Source organism: Notamacropus eugenii, chromosome 1 (assembly GCF_028372415.1).
Source record: "Notamacropus eugenii isolate mMacEug1 chromosome 1, mMacEug1.pri_v2, whole genome shotgun sequence".
Classification (NCBI taxonomy): Eukaryota; Metazoa; Chordata; class Mammalia; order Diprotodontia; family Macropodidae; genus Notamacropus; species Notamacropus eugenii.
This window is the reverse complement of record NC_092872.1, coordinates 515,012,721-515,032,486: the sequence shown is the minus strand read 5'-3', so window position 1 is coordinate 515,032,486 and position 19,766 is coordinate 515,012,721. Positions and strand designations below refer to the sequence as shown.

Below are 19,766 nucleotides of genomic sequence, written 5' to 3'. Positions count from 1 at the left end.
CTCAGTTATTACAGATATGGGAGAGGAAAAGATTTAAGATGAGAGCAAGTTTGCTGCCTATACAACAAGCATTCTAGAGAGTATAGCAGAAGAGATGGGAAGTATTTGGATGCCACTATAGGGTGAGAGGTGTGGGGGACGGGAATAAGGAACTAGATGGTAGGCAGTAGGGTTTGGATGAAGACCTACAGGGGTTCAGAATCACTAGAACATATTGGATGTGACCAGGTATGAGTAAGAAGGCACAAGACCAGATGGGAGGCCTCATTTCACTTCTCCTCTTCCCTGTGAAGGCTGGAGACAGTACAGGAAAAGATGGAAGTCCTGCTACCTACCAACTTTTCTCTTTCTATTCCCTCAGCAAACAGGCATAGTAGGAGAAGGAAGGCCCAAAGTCTGAGGGAAGGTCACTCTTCTTCTCACCTGAGGCTGGAGATCAAGAGAACACAGTAGGAAGTGGAAGTCTTATAGAGAGGTGTAGGAGATGGAAATCCGACTGGCATGGTTTACACAGATCAATGGAAGTCACACTGGGCCCTTGCTGCCTTCCCTCAGGGATTCATACAATAGTGCCTGTGCTCTGGACATCTCCTATGCGTGGAGATATTTCCCTTCCCACCACCCGCAATCTCTATTTCACAGAATCCCTTCCATCCTTCAAGACATACATCAAAAAGTCTACATAAAGACTTTGCTGTTCTTCTCCACTGCCAGTGCCCTTCCTCCTTAACTACCCTGTGTTTACTTTGCACTTATACTATTTGTTAAAGCCAAGAGGTTTTACTTGTTTAAACAAGAGGAAACAGAGTCTGGCTGATCAGGGTACCAATACTAAATCACAGCTTTGAATTTTTAAAGGGAAAATAGATGAAGTAATAGTCAAGGATGTCACAACATTTTCTGTTTTCTGTGTTTATGTTCTTGAACTCAATAACTATGTCACATTCTAAAACACTTTGCCTCAAACTTCATTGTGATTTTACAAGAATTTGCTTGTTATATCAATTCTTACTGTCAATATTGTTACAAGACGAAGTCAGTCTCATTTTTCCTCTTCATCATTATGCGTCCTTCCTACCTCACAGAACGGGATGAGGATCGAAGAAGAAGGTGGATATGAAAGCACTTTGTCAACAATAAAACAGTATAAAAACACATTTTATTACAATAGTTATGGTCTAATAGAGAATGATACAAGGCACCCCAATACTTAAAAACAAACACGTTCTTGCCTCGAACAAATTACATGTTCCTTGAGAACAGGATTATTTCATTCCTTTATCTGTATTCCCAAATCCAGCATAGTGCTTGGCACATAAGAAGATAGGGGACATGGGTACTGGGCTTGTGATTTCATAGGTATAGGGAAAGCCAATGGGGAAACAACCTCTATCACTATAGACCAGCACATTTTCTTCAACTTACACTCTTAGAAGAGGTTAAAAGCACAGTAGGCAAAAGTAGGCATTTAATAAATGCTTGTTAATTGATTTCACTAAAAATTATATACATACATGTATGAGTACTTATGTATGAAGGGATATAAGAAAATGTAAAAATTCGAAACACTTCAAGCAGTGGATACATTTAGATCTGCCATCTCTCTCCCCTCCCCAATAAACTTTTAAAATTTTGGCTAGTTTAGGTACATTTACCCCAAGAAAACATTCAAACCATATATACCTTTGCTCATCACAAAAACTAACAGATAGTCAAGAAATTTCATACCTTAATGTTCACCATCTTTTTAGAGAGAGTGGGGAGTAGGAAAGGAGAACAGTTTCTTACCAAGAAAAGCAGAATAACACCTTTGACAAAGGCTTCAGAAGCCTCATCCCAAGGCCACTACTCATACAACCAGGCCGAAATAACTGTGCTGTGCTTTCCTCTCAGTACAGTTCTGTGCTGTTCTTCACTGATACACACAAGCCCAGTTGCAACTGTAGCTCTCACTCCAGGACCTTTTCTGCTACAGGCCCTAGATGATTCCAATCAATTTTTTAGGCTTACCAAAAAAGATTTTTTTTAATTACCATGAGCTAGAGTAGAACAGAGGGAATATAGTTTCCTGGACTACAGAATTAACAGTGAAATCTTGGGCTTCAATCCTACCTCAGATATCATCTACCAGGGAAGAACTAGGATGGTGTGGTGTGAGTGGAGAAAAGGAGACAGATGTAAAAAGTATTTGGAGGTACAACTGGTAAGCCTTGGCAACTGACTTCTTATACTGGAGGAATCAGAGGGAAGAGTTAAGGAGGGCTTCACATTTGCAAATCTGTGTAACTGAAGAAATGGTGGTGTCCTTAAAAAAAAATGGGGAATAGTAGTGACATTGTTGGGTCAAAGGGCATAGCAAGTTGTACGTAATAGATTTACAGTTTCATTTACAATCATCTTTTTTACCCACTCTGCTATGGAAATGATTGTTTTATTTCTTAAGTTCAGAATAAAATAAATAAAATTCAAAAAATAATAAATAGAAACCACTCTCCCTCCCACAAAAAAAAAAAGGAAAAAATGGGGAAGTCAGGAGAAGATGTGCGTTTAGATAATGAGGACAGTTTTGTATATGTGGAGCTTGAGGAGCCTATGGCACATTTGGCAGCTAGACAGTATGATGGATAAAGTGTTGGGCTCGGACTCAGAAAGACCAGAATTTAAGCAAGTGTCTTTATTGCTCTGAATTTTAGTTTCCTGATGTCTACAACTGGAATGCTGCCACCTGTCCTGACTACTTCAGAGGGCTGTAGCGGGGACCAAATGAGATAAGACATGTGAAGATACTTTGTGAGCTATAACTATGGTGCTATTATTACAAAAAAAGGATGGGAATAGCACCCATAATATTTGTTCTGAAAAAACATCGTTAATACATTTCAATCTAAACCTAGGAATACCATTTGTCCCATGGCTTGCCCATTTAGAACAATGTTTCATAAAACTGACTAAATCCTGTAACATTGTTTTGCCTAATCTGTTTTAAAAGAGCAAATAACTGCTGTTAAAAGATAATGTTACTTTAACAATTGTTCAATTTCCTTCATGCTCCTCCTCTGTTGCAGTAATTCTTATGTCTCTAAGCTATAACCTAGAAATGCTAGTATTTCTGCTGTGATTAACAGTTAACATCAATTAGATGTCAACAATGATTGTGACATTCAGTGCTTCAGTGAATAAGAGATCAGATGATCTCTAAGAGACCCTTCCAACTCTAAAGTTCTATGGTTCTTCATTTATTTGGTAAATAAATTTTAATACAAATAGCATCTTGACTTCAGAAAGATAACACTACATAGTGAATAGAGAGCTGAATTTCAAGTCAGGAAGACCTGGGTTCAAATCTTTGCTCTGATACCTAAGATCATGAACAAGTCACATAACCTTGCAGAGTCTCAGCTTCTTTATCTCTAAAATGGGAAAAAATAATATTGGTAGTACCTATTTTGGAAGACACTCTTAAGCTGAAATGAAATAATGCATTCAAATGACTTTGTAAAGTTGGAAGGCTGCTATGTCAGTTATTATCATCATCATATTACATTTAGCATTTCAGTATGACATTATCTTCAAATATACTCAATCATCTACATATGCATTCAGGGCATCCTTAATAATTTAAGTCAACAAGTATTTATTAAGCAGTTATTATGTGCCAGGCACTGGTGCTAAACACTGACACAGAAACAGGCAAAAAAATGCCATCACTATATTCAAGGAGCTCATGGTCTATCAAGGAAGACAATATGCAAGCAATCGTGTACCAACAAGAAAAATACAAGATAAACTAGGCATAACCAACAGAGGGAAGGCACTAGCTTTAAAGGAATCAGGAAAGGACACTAGAAGGAACAGGTAAGAAACACTATATACAATGGACCACATATTTAGCATCTCATAATGGACTGAAAGATGAAAAGAATACAAGCACCCTCCGTGCATACTATTTGCTGATTATTTTTTTAAAACATTTGATTCAGTAGTACAAAACACCAACTTTAAGTATCTCTTCTGACAAAATATATTCTACCCATATATAAAAATAACTCAACATTTAATAGAAATATATAATAGCAATAATATTATTCAACAACATTAAGGAAGGCATCAAAGGGAAGATCTGATATAAATCGTCACAGAAAAAAATTTCAACTATACATCAATATATTGAAGAACCAAGAAAAATTGATTTTTTTTAAAAATAGCAACCTGGAATTACTTTACCTGGGTGTATATGCTAAATATGTGGCTCTGTACTTCATCCATTGAGTCTAATCCATAAGCAACTGTTCCAAGGTGGAGTCGTTTAAAGACCATCTCATTCTGGGTAAGAGTCCCTGTAACAAATTAAAAAGGGTTTCGTACAAATGAAACTAATGCAGTCAAAGATGAAAAGGAAGAAAGAAAACTGTTTATAGCAAATTTCTCTCATAAAAGCCTCATTTCTCAAATATATAGAGAATTGAATCAAATTTATAAGAATATGAGTCCTTTCCCAATTGATAAATGGTCAAAGGATATGAACAGGCAATGTTCAGATGAACAAGTCAAAGTTGTATGAAAAAATGCTCTAAGACACTGCTGATGAAAGAAATGCAAATTAAAACAATTCTGAGGTACCACCTCACACCTATCAGATTGGCTAATATGACAGAAAAGGAAAATGACAAATGTTGGAACTTTGAGAGGCTTAAGAACCCTGATTAATACAATGACCAATCATGGAATCAGAGACTGGATGATAACTACCACCTCCTAAAAGAGAGGTGATGAACTCAAAATGCAGAAAGAAACATATCTCTTTGTACAGAGCCAATCTGGAAATATCTTGCTTGACAATGAATATTTATTACAAGATTTTCTTTTTCTTTTTTCCCCAGTGGGGAAAAGGTAGTAGCAAAGAGAAGAAAAATATATCAGTCAATTGAAAAAACAAAAATTTTTAAAACCTGACCACATGAAGAAAATATTATGCTCAAACATTTATTCTGCATTTTAACTACTGCTCTCCAATTAACAGGTTACCTGTTTTGTCTGTGAGTAAATAGGAGATCCGCCCAAGCTGCTCAGGAATTGTGCTGGAACGAACCACAGTGCCAGGAATTTTGGAATCCCTGCGAATCACCCAGCTATATACAATTTTCCCCATGTCTAGGTTGACACGCAAACTGTCCAAAAAAAAAAGAGCAACAGGATTTGAAGGATCTGAGAAATCATTTTCTATTTCAATGATGCACTAATGAACAAGGTTCTTAAATTCATATAGATTCCAAATATTGACCAAGTACCAAAATCCAAGGAATCTTTGTTTCCCTGATGTGATCACCATACTTCACGTCTGCACTAATACAGCACTTTCCCCCTCTCATGTTGCCAGTATGCCTCCAGTCAGATCTCTCTGTCAATATGGCTGAGCTCCTCAACTAGACTGTGAGTTCTGTGAGGACAAGGACTATGTCTCTGTCTTCCTTTTATTCCCTATAGTTTCCAAAAAGAGTCATTTGTACCTTAAAGTCATTCAACAAATGTTACTGAGTACAGGAATAGGTTTATAACTACAAAACTATAAAGGATTTTGAAGGTCATCCAACCTTGTCATTCTGCAGATGTAAAAATTGAGGTCCAAGAAACTCAAATAACTTGATCAAAGTGACTCTACAGGTAGTAAGCATCAGAAATAGACAGAAGGAATAAACAGATTAAAGGATGAATTAGTGAAAGAATAAATGACTATCCCACATATACCTCTTCTGATCATTTATTCTTTCAAATAAAAATGTTAGTGCATTACATATATATGTATATGTATATACATATATATATATAGTTCTGCCTTAGGCATGCTGAGAAGTCATAATCTCTCAGGCTTCACTTCCGTCACTTATAAAATGAAGCTACAGGAGTGGGGGTAGGGGTAAGAAAAAGATGATCTCTGAAGTTCCTTCCCAATCTAAATCCTATGATCCTAGAAATCAGAGTCTGCTCTAAAAGGGAATGCAACCATATAAGTAAGAAAACCAAGTCTAAATTATAAAAAAGGCAGCATATAATACTGTAGAAAGAAGACTGAATTTAGACTTGGAAGAAGTGGGTTTCAACCCACCTCTGACAATTATTTGCTATATGAGTCTGTGCACGTCACATTGGTTCTATGTCTCCACGTCTTCATCTAGAAAATGAGGGGCTTAGACCATCTATTTGTTAAAGAGTCTCCTAACGCCATGATTCCAGGATGCCTTCTCTTTCACCATGGTACAGTGAAAGGGGTGAAGTAATTAGAGTCAGAAAATGTGGGTTCAAGTCCTGGCTCTGTCACTTACTGATTGTGTGACTAAGAGTAAGATTCTTTCCTCCTATGGACCTCAGTCTTCTCATCTGTAAAATGAGAATGGGAACATACTACCTACCTCACAAGGTTATATGGAAAGCACTTTGTAAATCATCAAACATTACAGAAAATAAGTTAGTTTTTATTATCACATGAAATAGCTAAAGAAAACACAGGCAATGCATAATCAAGAAAGAGAAGTTTACACTGCAGTTTGTTGTTGTTCAGTCATGTTTAATTCTTTGTGACTATGAGCCGTGCTGTCTGCGGGGTTTTCTTGATAAAGATACTAAAATGGTTTGCCATTTCAGACCATCTATTTGTTAAAGAGTCATTTCACAGATGAGGAAACTGAGGCAAACAAGGCTTGAGTGATTTGCCTAGGGTCACACAGCTAGTAAGTGTCTGAGGCCTTATTTTAATTCAGGTCCTGACTCCAGGCCCAGTGGTCTATCCTTCGAGTCACCGAGCTGTCTCTTAAAGCTTCTACGTGCCAAAAAAACTAGAAGGTTCTATTAATAAGCATTTATTGAGTGCCCTGTAAATGACTAGCCCCATGTTAGACATTGAAAGATCATGTGGTCTTTGCAAAGGTGGGGGACTATTGGTGCAGAATATTGCATACATGGCAAAATAATTGATAATGTTGGGCGGTTTTGTTGAATTGCTTTTTTGCCTCCCTTTTTTATCTTTCGTTACAAAGGACAGTTCTGTTAGTATAGCCAGTTAGTCAATAAATCGTTCTTGACTGAATAACTAAGGTAGAAAAGAGGGGAGGCATATATCCAGAAGTGACAGTGATGTAAAAACAAAAGATACCAATACTTTAAAAGAGGGAAGGAGAAGATCATTTTGATGTATAGTTAGTCAGGGAAGATTTTGTGGGGAAAAAACAGGGTCTCCAAAACTAGAGAACCAAAGTACCATTCAATTTTTACTTGTTATTAAGACAATTAAAAGCTCTAAGCCCTAGCACTTTAAAGTTTAAGAGTTTCTGAACAACCCTATCCAGTAGGTAACTCAAGTGTTACTATGCTCATTTTATAGGACATAAAACTGAGACTTACACATTAACTGACTTGCTCATTGTTATAGAGGACTCTAATTCAGGCTTCCTTCCTGACTGATCCCAGCACTGTTTCTAGTGCACCACTGATCTACCCTAAAGAAGAGTCTGCCCCCTTTTAATATTCAGAAAAGTCATTAGGCATGATCTTGGAATAAGAAATTGTATATTAAAGAAAGTCAGTACATATTTAAATGATTACACATGAAAACACAGGCTCCTCAGGCCTCTTACCTGATAGGAATGATGTTGGAAAATAAGAGAAGGAATCTTATAATCTGCAGGTACCAACGACCAGCAAAGTGCTGCAAAGCCACCATGACAAGAGACACCACAACCAAAGCTCCGAACAGTATCTTCGTGAGGCAGTTCACTTCAAGGTCAAAAAGTCCAATCTTGAAGAAAAGAGGGAAGAGGGAAAGGCAGTCTGAGATATTTCACCTGATGCCCGTGTATCTGGTCGAAACCAAGTGTCCCACCTGGAGAAATGCATACCTTTAATTCGAGGCCTTCATCCACATGGACAACCATAGGATAAGATAGAACCAGCATAGTATAGTGGAAAAAGCACTAGATTTGAAGTCAAGGGACCTGAGTTCAAAACATCCCAGATCTGGTACTTACTAACTGACCTGGAACAAGTTATTTCCCCTCTTTGGTCCTCATTTTCCTCATCTATAAAATGAGGAAATTGCAATAGGTGTTCTCTAAAAATCCCTTCCAGCTCTAAATCCTATGATTTCTGACTCCTATAAGATAACTGGGTTCTGAATGCTAGAACTCAAAAGCACAAGGCTCAAAAAATCTTCACAATGGCCCTTTCTTCCCTCTCCTAGACATAAGGAAAAGAGGTTGCAAATGGGACAAGTACAGTGGATATAGTACTGGCCGTGCAGTGAGAAAACCAGGGGCAAACTCTGTCCCTGTTACTTGGCTATGTGACCTTGATAAAATCACTGGGTTTATTTTACCAAGCCCTCCTTCACTTTATAAGAGGAGAAGATTACATTGGATTATCTCTCAGTTTCTTTCCCACTTTGATATCCTACATTCTATAAATCAATTTGGATCCAAGGATCACTTATCCTCACCAGGAAGTCCTTTTTTCATATGTTAAAAAAAAAAAAGAAATTAAAAGTGTACTAATTCAAGCTGATGGAATAATCTTACAGATTAGATCAGGAAGGTTTACAAACAAAGAAAACAGGAGCTGGATGTGTATGTATGTGTGTATAAACACATGTATACATATATGCCTATATGTGTATGTATGCAAGCAGACTGCCACAACCAAAATTAATATTTAAAAGCCTTTACATTATAAATGATTTATTACTCAACATTTAAATGGCATTTTCAAACTAGAGATAAGATACAGCTATTTCAAAATTCAAATGCTATAATCCTTTCCCATTGGATTGAAAGCTCCTTGAGAACAAGAACTGTCTTTTTATTAAAGTGCATTCCCAGTGCTTAGCACAGTACCTGGCATATAGCAGGCACTTCATAAATGTTTATTGGATTGGAATCCCAAAAGAAAAAAATAAAGATACAATCAAAAAGGAAAAAAATTTAACTGCAAGGTCTCAGTCTTATTTTTTTTTTAATTAGATCTGTTACATAGAGAGCTCTGCATGAAGAACTCTCTAAGCCAAGGCAGAGTAGCAACTTCTGAGCAACGTATAGTCTTTGAGAGGTGCCTAGGGGCATGTACAGATGACTTCTTGCACAGGATAACATGGCCAGTACCAGTCAGAGGCAAGATTCATACCCATGCCTTTCTGACTCCAAGTCACCCCAACATACCATGCTCCCTCTCTATAAAGTCCCACACATGACATGATCATTCAGCATTAAAAAAAAATCTAAGGTGATCCAAACTTGAATTCAGAAGACCTGGGTTTCATTCCTGACTCAACCAATAACTCAACATGTGATCTTAGTCAAGTCACTTCCCCATTCTGAGCCTCAGCTCTGTAAAATGAGAGAGCTGAGCTAGATAATTTCTAATTCCCCTTCCCATGCTGAGAGTCTGTGATTCTATGAATTCCTTCTTCTAATTCTCCAAGTCTCAGTATCTAGCATAACTCTAAACAGCAGTTACCACCCTACAAAAAAATTCATCACCAGTAAGTAGTCTTAAAATTATTTTCAAATTCTAGGTGTCCTTAACTTCCTTTGTGTTCTGAATCCCTTTAGCAGTATGGTGAAGTCTATGAATCCTTCTCAGAAAAATGTTTTTAAATACATAAAATACTAGGATTAAAAAGGAAACTAATTGTATTGGAATACAATTATCAAAAACTCAAGTTCATGGACTCCAAGTTAAGAACTCATCTCTTTTAAGCTAACTGTTACCCTTCACATAATTATAGAAACCGAGATGACAGACTATATTTTGAAAGCCTGTACCCTGCCTATCATTTGTGCATCCCAGAAGAGATTAAGCTATCATAAGTTATTGTTCCCCAGAGTTTTTGAGCATTCCCAATAATAAATGCAATTTGACTTATGGGCAAAGGATCATGATCTTAGAGTTGGAAAGCGCTTTAGAGGACATCCAGTCCAAGGCCCTCATAGAATAGGAGGAAATGGAAGTTAGGAGAATTTAGATGACTTAATTTCAATATTTCAAGGACTAGCGATTTCATTCAGAGGGGCCTTCCCTCCACCAGGGCAGATACCAAGCAACCCACCAAACTCCTTAGTGGATATATGTCAGGAGTTGCTACAGAAAAAAAAAAATCAACTGTCAAACAACGTGATGATGAGCCAAACTTAACTAGATTGGCTTTTGGAAAACAGACACAAAGTCCACCACATCACCCCTATTTGAACCCTTTTCAGTATGGATTATTTTTCTCTAAAACAGGAACTTTATAATTTGCACCGTTTTATGTTCATGGAATAGCTAAGCCTAGGGAAATGATTAATTTGTTCCTTGAGAGAGAAAAAACAGGCATTTGATAGGTAGAATAAAAAAAAAAGATAAGAAAAAATTCCAATTTCTCAGAGCCTGGGGATGTCCAAAAGAAGTGAGGCACTATGCTTGGGAGGGAAGGAAACTTATCTTTTAACATGAGGAATGTTTCTGCAGCTTCCAGATGCAGATACTTTGAGCAGGACAAGGGAGAAGTGACTACCCAGACACCTATGAGAGTTGGTGTTTTCATCAGAGGTGGCATGAGCTCCTGGGGGGAATTTATTAGAGGTCTTCCTAGGCTATTCCAAAATAAATCCCTAAAGATCATAGAGGACAGCACCTTCTGGCATTAAAAATACATACATTCTAGAAGGCATAAGTTTAAAAAGTATCTCCAGTGCCCCAACCATGCATTACAACCTAAGCAACTACCTTCCTATCTTGTCTCTCCTAGCTACAGTTCCAAAAAACACCTTCCTAACAATCAACAAACATTAAGTGCTTATATGTGCCAGGCACCGTAAAAGACAGTCAATGAAACAATCCCTTTTCTCAAGGGATTTGATAAACTTGATTTGAAAACCCTGAGAATACACCCTATCAGAGGAAGAATCCCAATGTACCCCAAGACACAATAAATCCTGCAAGACCACTATAGATGTTAATACCTGACATCAGTATCCTTAGTAACAATACATACTGAGATAGTACTGTGTTGGTTTTCATTTATGCTGGCCCCTCTAACCTACCTTACTTCTTGGGTTGGAAGTATTCATGACACTCCGTAGTTCCCGACCAGTATAAAGGACCACACCCACGACTGTGCCTAAACACAGAAATCATTGAAAAAAAGAAAAGGCAAAGTGAAATATAAGTGAGGACACTGCTACTTAGTACAAATAAACTAATTTGGGGAATGGCATGGAGGTGTGGAAAGAATACTGAAAATGAAATTAAAAGACATGGGTTCAAGTCCCAGTTGTGTGGGGCAAAAAGTATTTTGGAAATTGTATATGTTATAAAAATATAAGCTATTAAGGTACGATACCTAAATTCCACAGTTTTCAGTCATCAGAACCGATGGTACCCAGCATAACCCAAGTGACAGTCCAAGAAATTTAGTCTTATTTAGTCTATTTCACATGGTGTAATGAGCTCTATTTAAAGTTAATAGCAGATGCTTCAAAATTTATCTGAGGTTTCTCAAACATAGATTAAGTGAGTCATCAAATTCTTCAAGAGAATTATCTCAGAATTACTACATTTGTGTTGATGGACATACTCCTCTGGATACCCTTTGGAGAAGACAAACACATTTTGAATCATATTTGGGGAACTCCCATTTTTCTGAAGTTCTCCCCTGAAGTTTCTTCATGGAATGAAGATGACTGTGTGTTCTTATACACATTATAAATGAAGTTTAAGTTTTCTCAGGTCTCATCAAAGCTCAAGAGACTTCAAGTCTAGCATTAGACCATGAACCTGTCATCCTAGGAACAGCCAAGCTAAGTTTGAAAAAGTTCATAAAAAGACTGGCCAAGAAGGGATGAATTTTTTAGACTCATCAAACTGTCTACTAAAACAACAAGGGTTGCAACCTATACTAGAGAAAGGTTTGCCTGTGCCAGTAAAATCACAAATCTTTTTGTATTGAGTCTTTGAAGAACCATTCAAACTACATTAAATGACAATGTAACACTATATGCCAATCTCTAGTTTTAGAAAACGAAGACTGAGACTTTAAATAGCAATAGAAAGGCAATGTGGTCACTAAATTCTGCTACTGAGACTAGTAACAACATTTTAATGGTTCAGGAATAGAGAATTAAATCATGGCATCCAGTATTGGAAACCCAACAGACAACTGCATAAAGAGGCAATTCCAGCTGCAGAGCCAACTGGAGTTGTCCAATCAGTAGAAGTGATCAATCTTCCACATGGCTGTGAGGCTATATACTCGCGGAAGACTCATGCCCGGTTTGTCAGTGTCACCTCTGAAGCTCAGTAAACATTAGCTGCCAAGTTGCTTTAAGGAGGTAATGGAGCACAGCCAGACTAACAGCTCAGAAGCATCCTCTCTGAAACACAATGCCACTGGAATATGAGAGCTGTTGTTTGGTCAGCTGAGTTGGGAATCACATTATTTTTAATTATCTTTCTTTTAAAAAGAAATTGTTTTACCCCTAAAGGTGAAATGTAAACCTAACAAAGTCAGTCTCTTCTTGAAGACCTCCGAGGAGGGAAAACCCATTGTCTCCAAAGTCTATTCTGCTTTTAGATAGTTCTAATTGTTAGCACTCTTTACTTAGAATACTTACAGAATTGCATCAAAAAAATTTTAGTTAAAATTTCCATCCATTGTTGCTACTTGTGCCTTCTGGGACCAAGGAAATCAAGTCTAATTCTCCTGTCACATGAAAGACTTTAAAATAATTGAAGACAACTATCATGTCAGCCTCAAATCTTCCATTCTCCAGGCTGAACATGCACCAGTTCTTTCAACTGATCTTTATTTGGCATGAACTAAAAGTCCGTCTACATCCTGATCACCCTTCTCTAAATATAGTCCAGTTTATCAATGTCCTTCCTAAAATGTGGGACCTAGAACTAAACGCAATGTTCCACACATGATTTCACCAGAACAGAATGGAACAGAAGTAACAACTCCCTATTCCTTGACTCTTTGCCTCTCATAATGCATCGAAGATCAAACCAAGTTTTTTGGGGGTGCTATATCACACAGATTAAAGTCCATGATGACACACAAATCTTGTGTTTAGAAACTGATAATTAACCATATTTTCCCATTTACACAGACTACAAATGTTCCACAGGAAATTGATTTTTTTTTAACCCAAATATAAGCCCAAATATTTATCCTATTAAATTTCATCTTATTTGATCTGGCCTAAAGTTCGCATGTGTTAATATCTTTTTGGATCCTGACTCTATTCCCCAACATAGATTTAGCTTTGTGTCATTTGGAAATTTGAAGATTTGAAAATTTTAAAATTAAAATGGATAAAAAACTGATTTATTATTTTTTATTTAAAATTAAAATTTAATTTATTTAATTTTTACTTTAAAACAGATAAAAAATCCAAGCCACCTAATAGTCAACTCAGAATTTTGACTTTGTGTCAATGTGTATCCATATAAAGTCCAATTATGTCAAATGACTTACTTTATTTATCAGTAAAAAATAAATGTGAAGGAACAACGCTTAACACAGAGTTACAAAAGAATTACTGCTGTGTATTCATGGTTTCTAGTTTCAAGGGAAAGAAAGCACTTCAGAGAAAGCCACAGATTCCTTAAAAATTTTATATTCTCTTCCACAGTTTTAAGGCAGACCAAATTAACTCTACGAACATATATTAGGTATCTACTGTACGTAGACTTTGCTACAGATTGAGGCACCACTGGATATATAAACAACCTATGCTCTGGTAGAAGAGTAGCATTCATACATTGTTATATTTAGAGATGCAAGAGCTGTTGCAGGTCATCTTATCCAATATCATTTTATAGATAAGGTAAATGAGATTCAGCAAGGTCAAGTTACTTGTCCAGGATACACACACAGAAAGTGGCAGAGCTATGACTTGAATTCAGGTCCTCTGGGAGGAATAAAGTAAAGTCTCTCACAAACATAAAACTACTACTCAGAAGGAGGCACAAAAACCTGAAGGTTGTTAAACACCCATGCATGTGCATATACATACATACACACACACATACACACACACACACACACACACACACACACACACACATTTACCTGGGGGATTAAACAGGTGCAAAATAAGCCCAAATTCTCAAACTAAAAGATTTGAAATTTTCTTCTAAATTATTTTAATACATATATTTTTTTCCAAATATAATGCACTCAAAATCTTAAATTTAATATTGTATGTGCACTCCAACTAGTATTTCTCAGCCAGATGGCTAGGTAGAAAAAGCTGAGCATTCTCATCAGCAGATGGCAGGCTACTCCTGCAGCAACTAGGACCCCCCTTCAGTGGTCCCTGTGGCTACAGCAGATGGTAGAGATGACAAGCTCTGCTGCACTTTGGTCTGAGGGCTAGACCACAGGCTCCAGGACACTGCTGAAGTGCACTGGTCCACTCCAATTAGCTGAGGTCTGGGCTTCAGAACAATGCTTCCCCAATTAACTGGGACTTGAACTATAATGACAGAACCACAAGAGCTAGTACAAGTGTCCAAGGGCCTGAGGACTTCTGGAACAAAATACAGGAAATTTAGCTTGTTTTCATACTGAAAAGTTCTCATACAAAATATTTTCAACAAACATATGATTCATAGTTAATATTTTAGAAGAAAAAAATATTACTGGCATCAAAATTTTGTCACAGAAGACCTATTTATATCATGCCTCCAATATTCAGGGAGGGTTCAGCTGAAAACAATTGGACTTACTGTTTTAAAGCATAATTACTAAAAAGAGGAGGAAATTTTGGATAATGACTTTCAGTGATCAGAAATGAGTTTCCTGATCAAGACCTTCAAAAAAACACAACCCAAACAAAGTACACATATGTGTTTGCATAAACAAAACTGAGACAGAAAATGCATAAGACCTTTTAGTGAGAGTATATATCATGCTATCAACTCATTTTTGTAACTGAAAAAAAAACCAAGTATCTTAAAATGCATAATTTATGATCAATTATTTACTTATCATAAGTCTTCTTATTCACTATATTTGACTAGCTGTATGTGATATTAAAAAGGGGGCAGATGGAGAGTATTGGAGGTCAAGTCAGAGGATCTGGACTGAATTCCTGTCTCTGCTACCTGCTGCTCCTGTCACCTTGGCTGCCATTTTCCTTGTTTGATTCTTGGCTTCTTCCTTTGAAAATGGAAGGAGTTGTACTCAGTAATCTCTCCAATTGCTTTCAATTAGTGATCCTATGAATATTCTCTCAACATTTAGTTACAGTCAGTGTCCCTGACTATATTCTTTGTGTCTAAGAATTACACCACAAGATATTGTCTGACCTAGTGGGTCTGTTGGCAAATTTTGTTGAAATTCCTATCCCAACTCAAGGAATTTTCACTGGCCATTGGAATGCTCTCCTTCCCCATCTCCATTTCATGGTTTCACTGACTTTCTTCAAGATCCAGCTAAAATCCCATTTTCTACAGGAAGCCTTTCCCAATCCCTCTGAATTCTAGTCCATTTCCTCTGTTGATCATTTCCTATTTATCCTGTACATAGCTTGTTCATACATGGTTATTTTCATGTTGTCTCCCCCATTTATGAGCTCCTTGAGGGCAAGGACCATCTCTTGTCTTTCTTTATATCCCCAGCACTTAATACATGCAGTGCCTTGCACAAAATAAGTGCTTAATAAAGGTTTATTGACTGACTGAACTGCTTTCTGTCTCTGCTATAAAGGATGGTATATTAAGACAAGGGAAGAATGTTCTGAAATGAAGATAATATGAAAGCAAATTATATCAATAAAAATTAAAAATAAAGAAAATTTAAGGCAATGACCTTTTTGAAAGAAAAATAATAATTATGCAAGAGAAGCAGCATATGAGGAATGATACATAAATGGGAAAGGACTCAACAGTAATGTAGCATAACAAAGGAAACCTTAAAGTCAGGGCTTCGTTGAGGGTTTCTTGACGGTACAGACCACAGGATTTGGGGGAGGTTGGGGGTTTGGGGCCTCTCTTTGTGTTCCCAGCACTCAGCATAGTGCCTGGCCTTTAGTAAATGCTTGATGACTGAGATCTAGCAGAACACCCCCAGCATGGTGAATAGACTCCCAGTGGAAGATTTACAGGAAGATATGGTGTACTGGTGCATTGGGAAAGTCAGGCAGAATAATGGAATTCCCTTTTCTTAAATGAGTACCTTCATTGGGGGGAACTGGCAGTCATAGGAGAAAATAAAAAACTACTTTTTCACAAAAATCTGTTGGATATCTAAAGCTAAATGTATTGGGATAAAATAATCAGCTGGTTCTTGGTTGGTCATAGCTTTAATTGCCCCAGCTCTATACAACTTCCAGTTTAGGGCGCATCCTTCTCAGACCTGGCTGAAGTCTGTGGCTTCAGGCAAATGGCCAATCCCTGCTTATATAACTGTTAACAGCAATTTCATAGTGGCCTGAAGGTGAGATGCTGGTCTTTCTAAAGAAGGAATCTCACTTTCTCACATTGGTTATGAAGCTCCTATCAGTTTTCCTTGCTTTTAATTTCTACTCCAAATGGAGCTCAGGGAATCAAAGTCCAAATTCAGCAGTTCTTAGACCTGTACCTTTGAAAGGATATTACTGCCTGACCAGATCCAGAATGGAAAGGGAAACCTTAGAAAGGTGCTTAGGCTAAACTCTAATCATTTTTGCCAAATAATGTGAAGCCAGAGATAAACCAATCCTAGTTATCATAACATTACAGGAGTAGACTCAGGCCTATCACATTGGTAAAGCTAGCAAAAAAAGGAAAAAGGACAGATTCTGGAGTGACTGATGGAAAACAGGCAAATTAATGCACTATAAGTGGAGCTGTGAACTGGCCCACTCATTCCAGGAAACAATTTGAACCTAAGCTCAAAAATCTATTAAACTCTGAACCAGCAATCTCACTACCGTTTCTCTATCCCAAAGAGATAAAATAATCTGTATGTGTGAAAATATTTATAGCATCTCTTTTTGTGGAGGCAAAGAAGTGGAAACTAAGGGAGTACTCATTAATTGGTGAATGATTCTACAAGTTATGGTACGAATGTGATTAAATACTATTGTGCTACAAGAAATGATGAAGAGAAAGGTTTCAGAAAAAACTGGAGAGACATATATGAACTGATACAAAGTGAAATGAGAAGAACCGGGAGAATAATTTACAGTAGTTAACAGCAAATATGAAATATCTTTGTAAAGATAACCGACTTTGAAAGACTTAGGAACTCTAATCAATACAATGACCACCATAATTCCTTAGGACTCATGATGAAACATGTTATCAACCACAAGATAATGAACTGATAGACTTAGAATGCAAAATGAAGCAAAATTTTTTTTGAAATATAGCTACTTAGTTCTTTTAATGGTAATAAGGAATTGAAAATTGAGGGGATGTCTATCAACTGGGGAATGGCTGAATAGGTTGTTGTATATGATTATGCTAGAATAATATTGTGCTATAAGAAATGACAAGCAGGTTGCTCTCAGAAAAATCTGGAAAGACTTACATGAACTATGCAAAATGAAATGGACAGAACTAGGAGAGCATTGTATGCAGTGAGAACAATACTGCATGATGATTAACTGTGAATAACGTAACTATTCTCAGCAAAACAACGACACAAAACAATTCTGAAGGACTTATGATGAAAAATGCTATCTATCTCCAGAGAAAGAACTGGTGGAATCTGAATGAAGATTGAAGCACACTTTTTTCTTTATTTTTATTGAGTTTTTGTCTGTGTTTCTTTTCTAGAATTTACATGGAAATATGTTTTGCATGGCTACCCATGTATGACCTATGTCAAGATGCCTGCTCTCTCAATGGGGATAGGGGGTAACTGAAGGAGGGAGATAATTTGGAACTCAAAATTTGAAAAAAAAATAAGTTAAAATTGTTTTTATGTACACTTGGGGGGAAATAAAATATTAATTTTAGAAAAAAAAGAAACAGCTAATGCAGAAATTTGTTTTGTGCAATTATACATATTTGTAATGAGTTTCATTTTTCTTGCCTTCTTAATGGATGAAGGAATGGGTAGGGAGAGGGAGAAAATTTGGAACAGAAAAAAATTAAAAAGTCTCTATGCTTTAAAACAAATATATTTTTTTAAAAAATGATAAAGGGGATGGTTTCAGAGAAACCTGGGAAGCCTTTTATGAAGTGATACAGAATAAGGTGAATATAACCAGAAGAACCATTTATACAATAACACCAATATTGTAAAGGCAAACAACTTTGAAAGATTTAGGACTTCTGATCAACACAATGACCAGATACAATTCCAGTGGATTCATGATGAAACATGCTATCCATCTTCAGATAGAGAGCTGATGAACTCAGAATACAGACTGAAACATTCTTTTAGAATTAATGTGAATTTTTTTTCTTGACGGTACATATTTGTAGCAAGTTTTTCTTGCTTTCTTCAAGGGCAAGGGGATGGGAGGAGATTTAGAACTAAAAACAAATAAAAGCTGCATTAAAATAAAGTTGGTTTGTTTGGGGTTTGTTTTTTTTTTAAAAGATCACAGGTACAGAGTTTAATGGAATCTTAGATGGCAACCCTCTCGTTTTATAGATGGGGAAATTAAGGCCTAGAGAAGCATCTTGTGCAAGGTCACACAGATAGGGGCAGAGAAAGGCTTTTAACCCAAGAATCACATTAACAGTCATACCAAGCAGATTCAGGAATACATTTTAACTTTTTCAATTAGAGGAGCAAGGGGATAGAGGGTACTCTTCGTTGCTGGACTGCTCAGCAAAAGAAAAAACTTCTTAATGAAATTAAAATTAAATGCAAACAAACGTGTATATGGTGTGTGGGTGTATATTCTTTAAGCTGAGTGATACGATTAGCCCTTATCTTTTAATGTTTAACTTAGAAATGAGATGCCATTGAGAATTATTCCCTCAGCTGACTGTCTTAGAAAGCAGAGAGACTACTGTCAACCATTCCTTTAAGGCAATTATCTTAAATATTTGAAATTTTAATATGGAAAAGAAAAGAAAGTCAGGTCTGGTGGATCTGGAATGCAAATAGAAGGAGGAAGCTGTTTTGAAAACAGATAAGACAGTCTTTGAATGCAAATCCCTACTTCTCTCTAGAGCAGATCATTTAAAGCCATTGGAACAAATCACACAAAGCTTATTTTAATGTTTTATATATTGGTGTAGCCTGTATCTCTGAGACAGAAAATGAGAAAAGTTTTTCAGAATTAAGAAAAGGCCAAATGAACAAAAGTCACACAAGTATGGATGGTTTGAGGGTCTATGCTGTTGCCAAAAGTAACAAAATCTATGAAATCAAAGATCCACTCGAATATCAAAGTAAATTATTAAGCTAGATAAAAAGAAAAAGGAGAATTATGAGAACATAAATTTTTATACATCTCAATCACAGAAAATTGATGTAGTAAAGAGACTTCTTGGAAGACATTACAATCAAGCCAAGTTTTTCACTACTTCCTTCAAAAAACAATACACATGCCTCCATCAAATATTTTAAAATATTTACACAAAATACTTTTAAAATATCAAAAAATTAAAACTCATCAAAAAAAGATAATGAACAAACAAAAGATGGGCTCTAATCTATAATACATGAACATAAAGATTACACAATAATACAACCAAAGCAAAAAATACTAGAAAAAATATCAAAATAGAAATAATGCAAGAAATCAAATTCAAGTAGGTAACAAATGGAAGGAGGGACTGATGTAGTT

At 36.5% G+C, this 19,766-nt stretch overlaps 1 protein-coding gene across 8 annotated transcripts in view; it reads right to left on the bottom strand.

Moving 5' to 3' along the window:
* ATP9A (ATPase phospholipid transporting 9A (putative)) overlaps positions 1-19,766 on the bottom strand; it is a 156,359-nt gene that overhangs the window by 67,339 nt on the left and 69,254 nt on the right. For all 8 annotated transcript variants that reach the window (XR_011972344.1, XM_072633539.1, XM_072633535.1 and 5 more), the window contains exons 10-13: positions 11,067-11,143; positions 7,629-7,789; positions 5,026-5,168; positions 4,225-4,337 (exon numbers count right to left, since the gene is read on the bottom strand). Coding sequence is in view for 7 of the 8 variants with exons in the window: in XM_072633539.1 (XP_072489640.1) it covers positions 4,225-4,337; positions 5,026-5,168; positions 7,629-7,789; positions 11,067-11,143 (494 nt within the window). In the remaining variant the exon portion in view is untranslated. The remainder of the gene's footprint in view (positions 1-4,224; positions 4,338-5,025; positions 5,169-7,628; positions 7,790-11,066; positions 11,144-19,766) is intronic.